This window comes from Alligator sinensis, unplaced genomic scaffold, assembly GCF_000455745.1.
Source record: "Alligator sinensis unplaced genomic scaffold, ASM45574v1 scaffold623_1, whole genome shotgun sequence".
In the NCBI taxonomy this organism is placed as follows: Eukaryota; Metazoa; Chordata; order Crocodylia; family Alligatoridae; genus Alligator; species Alligator sinensis.
The window spans coordinates 425,900-435,622 of record NW_005842769.1 but is presented as its reverse complement, the minus strand read 5'-3'; the positions used below and the strand labels follow the sequence as shown (position 1 = coordinate 435,622).

The 9,723-nt window shown below is 41.4% G+C and overlaps 1 protein-coding gene across 2 annotated transcripts in view; it reads right to left on the bottom strand.

The window, feature by feature from the left end:
* Positions 1 to 9,723, bottom strand: part of CUBN (cubilin) — a 243,841-nt gene that overhangs the window by 28,557 nt on the left and 205,561 nt on the right. For both annotated transcript variants that reach the window (XM_025216815.1, XM_025216816.1), the window contains 3 exons: positions 6,515 to 6,715; positions 3,934 to 4,063; positions 1,048 to 1,265 (listed from right to left, as the gene is read on the bottom strand). In XM_025216815.1, the coding sequence (XP_025072600.1) occupies positions 1,048 to 1,265; positions 3,934 to 4,063; positions 6,515 to 6,715 (549 nt within the window). The remainder of the gene's footprint in view (positions 1 to 1,047; positions 1,266 to 3,933; positions 4,064 to 6,514; positions 6,716 to 9,723) is intronic.

Genomic DNA, 9,723 nt, shown 5'->3' with positions numbered 1-9,723 from the left:
CTTTCCCTAAACACAGTACATGTATTATTTGGGGGTGTGTTGTACATAGGAGATGGATTCAGCCTTCCCCCCCGCACCAGGGCAGGCAGATCACACCACTGAGACTTATTTTAAGTCCCTGAATCAGGTAAGACTCTCCCTCTGTCCCTTCTATTTTGTGCTCAGTGGCACCTCCCACCCTCACTTTCCCCCTCACCCACTCTACTTCTCTGGTTTAAGGAAGGGAACACCTACCCACTGCTGCCACTGTCCCAGCCACTCCCGCCCTTCTCTAGTCAGGGCTATATGGAGGGACTCAGTTGGGGACAGTGGTAATGTCAGGCAGTATTCCCCTCCAGGCACCTGCTCCTGAGCTGGTGGGGAACACCTGGGGTGGACTGGACAGGTAGGGAGAATCTGCCTGCCATGGCTGCTGTCCCTGGCTGAGCCTGACTCCCAATGCAGCCTGGCTCATGTGTGGCAAGAGCACCTGCTACCCCCAGATCAACTGGGGGCAGTGCCAGGGGAGGTGGGGAATGGGAGGGGAGGGAAGGGGAGGTGTCACTGAGCAGGGAGGGGAAGGGAGAGGGTGCCAAAGACAAGCTTTGAAGGCTTTTTTTTACTCCCTAGATGCTGCTTCTGCAGCATGGTCCAAAGGGAAGTGGGTGAAACTGCACCTTCTAAACTTGTCCTTCTTGTATATAGCTAAATATAGTAAATATACTAAATATAGTACCTACAGGTAATCTATCTGCAAAAGAATTAGAGCTCCAATGCTATAGAGGAGGAAGATCTGGATATTTTTAGGCCATCAGTCAAGCAAGGGATATCTATGATCTATATATTATCTGAGGTAGGTAACAGTTAAACTAAAGAACACATGGAGTCACATTAGAGCTGAGACTGGAATGCACAAATCCCCTGTTCTCTACCTTGTGCTTAGACTAAACTGCCTTTTGCACAAGTAAGAGACTTTTCCTGTTGCTCAGAGACTACAGCAGTAGTTCACCAGAGGAGATAGTTCATCAGCAGGTAGCTGGGAGCTACTAATACAAATAGCATTCTTACCTATTGTCTCTCTGAAAGATGCTTTCCAACCTCCGGCTACTTGAAAAAAGTCAGTCTTAAATACCAGGAGCAAGTTATTGCTGGAGCTCTTAATAGCTGGAGGAAGCTCTGAGCCACAGAATTTGCCAAGGACTGGAGTGTAGCTGTTCAAGCCATCGTATAGAGCCACATAATCTTTGTAACAGGAGGAAGAGGCTTCAAGATGGAAATCATTAAACCTGTAAAATACATTGTGGGATTAAGATGCAGTGGTTTCATTTTTAATCAGATAAAGTAGATTTTTAGCACCTGGGAAAATGCCTATTAATACCAATGGCCAGAGCCAGATATAGTGTGGGCAGCTACTGTTCAAGTTTCCCTCCTGGGAAGAAATCAGGGAAGATATTTTGCCCTCATGATAGGAGGAAAAAATGTTTTAGAAACTAGTAAGTGCACTCCCTTGTGGCCAAGTACACTTATAAGATACCATAAGTTATCTGTGAAACTTGGTAACCAGCTGCAACCACCCCAGGAATGGGTACTCTTTATTTCTATGAACAATATAGATCTTGCATAATTTTGAAAGTCAGTTAGATATCATTTATGCAAATAGTCAAATCAATCATTGTCTTCAATGCCCATATTTGATAGATATAAATGCAGCATCGGACCCCAGGCTGGTACACAACATCCTGGGTTGATGGGCATATATGGGCAAACAACAACATCCTTAGATAGGCATATATATTCATAGGATCATAGGAAAACAGGGCTGGAAGAGATCTCATGAGGACATCTAGTCCAGCCCCTGGCTCAAGGCAGGATTATTCCTGATTTAAACCATCCCAGCTAAGTGTCTATACAACCTGCTCTTGAAAATTTTCAAGAATGGGGATTCTTCTATCTTTCTAGGTAGCCTGTTCTAATGCTTGACCACCCTCATAGTCAGAAAGTTCCTGCTAATCCTGTGCTGCAGCTTGAAACTGCTGCTCAGAGTCCTGTCCCCTATGGCAACAGATCATAGTCTATCTTCATCTTCTCTATAATTGCCCTCCAGGTATTTGAATCCTATTATCAAAGCCCCACTCAGTCTGCTCCTCTGCAGACTAAATAACCCTAGCCCTTTCAGCCTTTCCTCATAAGTCATGTTTCTCAGGTCTCTAATCATATTTGTTGCTCTCTGCTGGACTCTTTCCAATAAGTCTGCACCTTTCTTGAAATGTGGGGCCCAAATCTGGACATAGTACTTCATGTGAGGTGTCATCAGTATTGAACAGTGAAGACTGAACAGTGAAGAATCACTTCCCTTGATGTATAAGAGATGCTCCTTTTAATACAACCCAGGATGTCTTGATGTCATTGGCTTTTTTTGCAACAGGAGGACAATGTTGGTTCATATTTCACTTATGGTCTACTGTAACTCCGAGGTCATTCTTCTGTACTAACTTAGTACTAACTGGATCCTAGCTAGTCCTTCCCCGGTCTATATTTGTGCATGCAATTATTTCATCTGGAACACAGGACTTCGTAGTTGTCCCTGCTGAATTTCATCTGTTTAATTATGGATTATTTCTTCAGTCTATTCTAGTCATTCTGGATGCTAGCCCTATCCACTAGTGTGTCTGCAATTCCACCCAACTTGGTGTCATCGATAAAATTGCTAAGTGTGCCCCTAATCTCATTGTCAAAATTATTAACAAAGATGTTAATAATCTTTGTTATTAACAAATTAATTAACAAAACAATACCAGACCCAGGACAGACCCCTGGTGAAACCCACATAATGCCTCCTCCCAACTAGACACTGAGCCATTGATGGCTGCTCACTGAGCATGATGATCCAGTCAGTTTTCTATCCATTTTACAGCCATTTCATCTAGTCTGTTTTTGTTTAGCTTATTAATAAAAATGTTATAGGGAACAGTGCCAAAGCTTTGCTAAAGTCAAGGTATCTCACATCCCCCCAACCACAGAGCCTGTCACCTTATCACAGAAGGAAATTACTGTATTCTGTCACATACAAAGTTTTTCATAAGTCTGCCTCTACCTTATGCTATATGCTAGGTATTAACATCATAACTCCTATTTTGTAAGGGTGCCTGCACACGAGCTGGGAGGCTTGATTAATCAAGTCTGCTAGAGTGTGCTACTTAGCACGCTCTAGCCAGCCTCCACATCTTGTGTATCAGCATCCCCACACTTCAAAATGGCAGCAGGGGCTTTTTAAATAAAACTCGTTTGATGAGCTTCACATAAACTCCCCCCAATGCCATTTTGATGTTCAGAGATGCTAATACACGAGAATCTTTGGGTGCTTTAATTAAGGGGGCTCTCTCTCAGAGCATGTCCCTTCCCCTCCCCACCTAACTCCAGCACATGCGTAAGAATGCCCTAAGTTTTCAGCAGCAAAATCTATGGCCATTTTTAAGGAGGGACAGTGCACATAATTATACCATTTCTGGAAAGGGGCTATTATTTGAATTAAAAGGAAAAGAGGCCATTAGTTTTCCAAACAGGATTTTTAGTTATCTTATTCTTAACTATTAATAATATTATTAACACTTAAAAGCAGTGGAGTGGTAAAGTTTAGCCGAGAGGACAAAAAGCAGTTTAGGAGATAATTTAGTTCCTTTGCAGACCACAGTAGTAAGCTAAAATTAAAGTGATGTCTTAAAAATAACAAAAAATTGATGGTAAGACTCCACCAGTCTTGATGAAGTTTGGTTTCTATGGAGATAATGAGGGTGGGTTCTGTTTTCAAACTCACATTCCTTAATTCTGCTTTGAGTTCTCCACTGGAAACAGCAAGGATTTAATGACTTTTTGGGTTTACCAAAAGCCTTTTTTTAAATTGCAACCAAAGAACTTTCTATCCCCCTGAAGCGAAAGTGAACTTGGATTACATACTTGAGTGCCACTACTTTGTTGTTTCCAACTGTGATGTGGTATGAGCAGTTCATATTGTTGTGGTAATCAGTAATTGAATGGGTAGGGCTGCTGACTGTGCCAAAGGATCCATTGAAGAGGCCACCACAAGCTGCAACGACAGCCAAAAAATAAACAGTCTGGATCTGAATACATGAGCAAAATACATCGATAGGGATAGTTGTACAGTTCTAGGTACAGGCAAGGCAAAATTGTTGATCAATTAAAGCTCATAATACTAGGTTGTGTCGGCATGTTGATGTCCACCATCCAGTGATGTAAAATGAACTCACATGGTTTGGGTAGATCCTGGTCACCACAGTTCTCCCTCTCACATTACCCTCCCCGACTTCAATGATTTCATGTTTTTGCACTTAAGAATATAGGCAAAATCCTGACACTAAGGACCCTAAAAGGGAGGAAGTAGGCACCATACGGCCATGTGAAGTGTTTGCATGCCAAGTGGTGTCTTGAGGAAGGGGCCCGAATCTGCTCTAATTAGGGTGGAGCTTCTTGGTGGGTAAAGAAGTTGGCTAAATGAGTTGATTGGATAAAACCCTAACCCCTCTAAAGTCAAAAAGAATTTTACCACTAATGTGCAAACCAAATTTCAGATCCCATCTCTTCTGAAACTGTTTTGCTTGTAGCACTATCTTTCCTTTCCCCTCTGCTGCAGCTGCAGGATTATTCTGCCTCTCTGACTCCTCTTGGATTTCTTTAGTCAGTTGTGGAGTAGGAAGGCTATGGGAGAGGGGAGGATTCTTTAAGCTACAATGTTTTTTCAGTCTGTTCCCAGCTCTCAGTCAGCTGCATGGAATCCAACTACCATGTCTTACAGAAGGCACTGAATAGATTTAGAGCTACCTCTCTGCCATCAATTCCCTATGTGACAATATAGCAGTGGGTAGAATCACAGCCTCTGCGTCTGAAGACAGGGAATAGTTGAGTGATGGTGTATATGCTATATGGCTAAATCAGGGCAGAAGTAGTCAAGCGTGTGCAGCTGTAGAATTAAGGGTCCCATTTTGATGTTGTGGTTTTCACACCATGGACACTGCTTAGGCCAGGATATGGCCTAATGTTTGTTCCCAACTTAAATGCTCAAGAGAAGAAATGCTATTATAACCTGGCTCCAAACTTAATTGTTAGCCATGCCCTTTACAGTCTTAACTTGGCAACAGGCTTTCTTGTATCCTGTTGATAAACAGTCCAAACCCCCACACAGACTCTCCAGTTTTAAGGACTAGGCACTGCCTTAGCCACTACCCTCACAAAGAAAATTGCAAAAACACTTGTGAATGTACAACCCCTCATTCTGCATCAACAGCTATGCTTGGGAGTCTTTTTGAGCACCGAACACTGGAATGTGGACAAATAAGAAACAAAAGCTAAGAAGATAAAAAGTAGTATTCATGCTAAGCTAGCAGAGGGAAGCTTTTTCCATTATTTTCCAGCAAACAGTACAACCAGAAGGAAAAGGAATGTTAATTGCTAGAATCTGCTTTGTATAGAGTACCAAACCAATAAAGCTGTAGTCATACTTCTCAAATGTCAGAAGTCACAAGTCAGATAGCAGCAGCCAACTTGAGTAAGTCATGAAGGTCCTTTTCATAAGTAAATGCACATTGATAACCATCAGTGCTATACTGTCTAACCTGTCAGTATCAGGACAATTAATTTTATATAGAACTACTTGATCTTATGCATTTTGCTAGGGCTATTGTGAAAATGAGAGCAGTGAGGGAAACTTCAGAGGCGGTATGAGCACATGTGTTTGCTTCACAGATGGCAAATGAAATGGGTTTTCAAAAACAAGAAAATATGTAAATTCATTTTGAAAATAGATTTATTGATCGCTTAATATTAACATTCCTGTTGTCATTTCTCTTTTTAATACACATTCCTTTTTATAAAGGGAATTGTATACACTGAAATGAAAAGCATATTTAAAATCTGGTTCTCATTTAAACTATGGCCGAATCACATTACTGTCTGGGAGTGCAAAGGAATCTTTGAGTAGGTGTAGATGCAACTGGGCCCATTTTATGCTGCCAGTGTGGAAGAAGGGGCTCTTAGTGTAACTGAGAATCAGGCCCGAAGTTTTGCCAGCCTCCTGCATGCAATAGCAGTCGTTCCTCAGTTAAATGACATTTCTCTGGAGCAACATTTTAATTAAAAATAACACGGCACAGCTGAACTCAGTTCCTGTTGCTTTTGTGGAGCAGATGGTTGTAAAGCACTAATGTAGTCCTAGAATTTGACCCGGCCCCATGTAGAACCGTTCATGGTAATAATTCCTCTAAAGAGGAGTAACATGCCCAAGATATAGCACTATAAGCTCTTGGACAGTCAGTGAAAAAATATGCCGAATATTCCCGAGCCCTGTTCCTGAACAGCCTCTTTGTGGAAGCGGGTGTGTAAATATCTCTGCCAACCTAAGGGAGAATCACAGTGAGGTGTAATGTCTCCTATGTTGCACACGTGGAGAAGAAGAATGCTGTTTTGAACTGTCACTCAAACCTGACAAGTTTTACCAACTAAAGCATACTATTTCGATACTCACAGATTACTTTGTATTTTGCCAGAAATCCAAGCCCTACAATATGGGAGTCAGTGTAGAAGTTGAGCAGCATGGATCCAAAGGTACTGATAGGTCCAGGGATCTCATTGCCACACATTGTAGCAACAGGGTATGAAGTAATCCTGGTCCCGTGGAAGATTTTCACTCCATCATAAGCACAAGTTCTTCCTGAAAATGCCGGGGCTTCAAAAGAATGAGATCCAGAATTGTTAACTGCACACATCCAATGAGATTTACTGAGCATCAACATTTCCGTAACCTTCACAGAACAACATATAATAATATTGTGTGCCTATTCAATCGAAGAACTCAGCACTTCACACAATGGCTTATGCCTCATGGCACCACAGGGTGGTAAATATAATTGAGGCATTGAAAAGATAAGCTACTTCTTGAGGAGGTTGAGTCAGCCTTTCTCAAAGCATTCTATTCAACTACTGTGGAATTCACATCTCCCAAACTCCCAGGGCACAATGCTTTAATCCCTCTTATAGTCAAGCACCTGTGGCATAGAGACTTCTGTGGAAAATGGTTTTGATGCATTCTATTTTGCGTAATAAATTACAACAGAGATGTATTTAAAGCATTCAATAATTATTCAAAATTATGGAAACAAATTCCATATAGCTCAGGCAGAGGAAAGACAGATTTATTTTATGTTATTTGAAATCATATTTCTTCATTTCTAACACACAGGTTTGGCACATAATATAGGATTAAGTGGTGCTAAGTTCTTTCAGTTCCTACTGAAGTCAGAATGACTATAAATGATTAGCACTTTCAATGTCAGGTTAAAATAGCTTGAAATATATTTAATCACTTGACATTGGCTACCACATCCTGTGCTGGAATGGCAAGTATTCATGGCTTTCTGACTTCAGCAGTGGCAATGCCTGCAGCGCTCACATCAGTTAAAGGCCAAAAGTAGGCCACTAAACAGCACAGAAGCAGGGCCGCCAAATCTCGTTTCCCCTGCACACCATAGCTTTTTGGCTTTTCTAAAGAGAAATTTCACCATTCTAGTACTGAACTTTGTGCTCAATCCAAAGTTTCCATATTATACCAGCCGGTTGTTTGTGCTAAAAATCACATGCCCAAGTAGTGGGTGCATAACCTACTGAACATGCTCAGTAGGCTGTGCTCTGGCTGGGCAGCTGCCTAGGGAGGAATGTAATTGCCCTTGCATGTATATTAAGGTGGGCAAAACTATAGATAGAAAAAAAGCATGACTAGTAGTTATTATACATTAAACGAGGGGGAGAATGACTCTCCTATGTTTTAGTCCTACAGTTTAATAGTTAGGATACTTGCCCACAGAGTGGGAAACCTTGGTTCTAGGTCCTCCCCAGCCCTCCTCCTGAAACTGTCTTCCTGCACAGTCAAGAGAGGGAAATATGTGGGACCAGCAAGATACGAACAAGCCAGAAACAGCGTGGTTTCCTTAGATGGCTGCTAGCCTGGAAAGGAAGGGGCTGTTTATCTATTTTATCCAATGAATATTCAATGCAAGGAGCTGTGGGGAGTTTCAAGGAGAGTCCTCTGGGCATTGCCTAGCCCATGGCCTGGTGGTTAGACATCTTTGCTGGGATACAAGTTCAGACCTTCTCTGGGTGAGGAAGCCTAGAACCTAGATCTCCCACTCTCTGGGCAAGTGCCCTTGGCCACTGGGGTAAGAGGTAAAAGAACTCTACTGTATTTCACTTCCAGCAGGTAAGTACTCAGGGTGTAAGGAGTGACCTAGAAACCACTATGCAAAGACGAAGCAGAAGAGAATGTTATGTGACAAATGCCCATCTGCGATGGGCAGTCCTAGATAAAGGGGGCTTGAAAACAAAAGCAAGAAGCAAAGTACTGGGTTAAAGGGCTCATTAAAATACTAAAAATCACGCCCCTAGGTGGGGAAAAAGTATGCTAATGAAACATACATGTATGTAAATGAGATACATGGCTAAAACACAGGTATAGAGACATGCTCAGTAAAGAACTCCTTGCGTCACTCCTTTATAATCAATCAGCAAACAAGGATGCTTATGAAGGCTCAAAAACTCCTGTATAAAAGATGCTTAGAAATAGTAATCTGGTGTGCTTGTTACGTGAAATTATTCCGCTCGCACCTTTTATTGCTAGCAATAAACCTTCTTTGTACTTTGACCCCTGGTATCTTTATTGGCCTTTGCATACCAGGCACGATCCCAGACTTGAGCTGGGGCTCAACAAGGGTGCTCCTATTTCATCACAGCACAGGGGGAAACAGAATTCCAAACTACACATAAGTGCCAAAACCAGCAGTGACAAGACTACATACACACCACTTGGGTACATGAAGGGGAAACAGGTGCTGGCCCATAATGACAGAAGGTTAGATTTTACTGAGGCTTTTACATTCTGACTTTTATTTTATTGTTTAGAAATGGAGAGTAATTGTTTCGAAGTCCATTCTGGTTTAGCTTTACATGTCTATGTTTACATGTCTATGTTTAACATTATGACAACAGCAGAGAGAGAGAGTTATTTACAATGTAAGGAATTTAGTTGTCTTAAATGGGAGACACTGGACTTAATTCTGCAAAGGAGTGACTCCTACTGTCTTTCCAAACAAAACAAACCACTTCCTGCTGTTGCAGTCAATAGGGTGAGTCATGCAGAACAGGGAGGAAGACCACAGCTAAGAGAAATTCCTATACCACAGGAAACCCACAATCCCAGTAATGTAATACAATTTAGATCCCAAATGAAGCCTTATCTTAAGAATCCTCTTTCTCCCCTGGTGAAGAATATGTTAATGTTCTTTATGATTATATTTACAGTAAGTATGACACATATTGTTTTAACATGATTCATTAGGCAGAAAATAATTGGTCTCATGTGGTAACTGCAACTTATTATAAATAAAATAAGTGAAATTAAAGAACACAGTGCCCCTCTCCTACCCATGTAGCTATCTGGCACGGTATAAAACAGAATAAAACATAAAACATGTAATGAAATCCCACACTCCAAAATACAAAGGTCTAGTAAGAAATCGAGACAGGGAAAATTTGAAAAAGGGAAAGATGTGAGAAGTAGGTGTTTCCTCAAAACACTTTGGGAAAAAATAATATTTTTAAGGTAATGTTCAAAAGGGAAGGCTAAAAATAATTGCATGCCTGGGGGAAGTGATTTTCACAACTTAGATGCTGTCTCAACAGAAT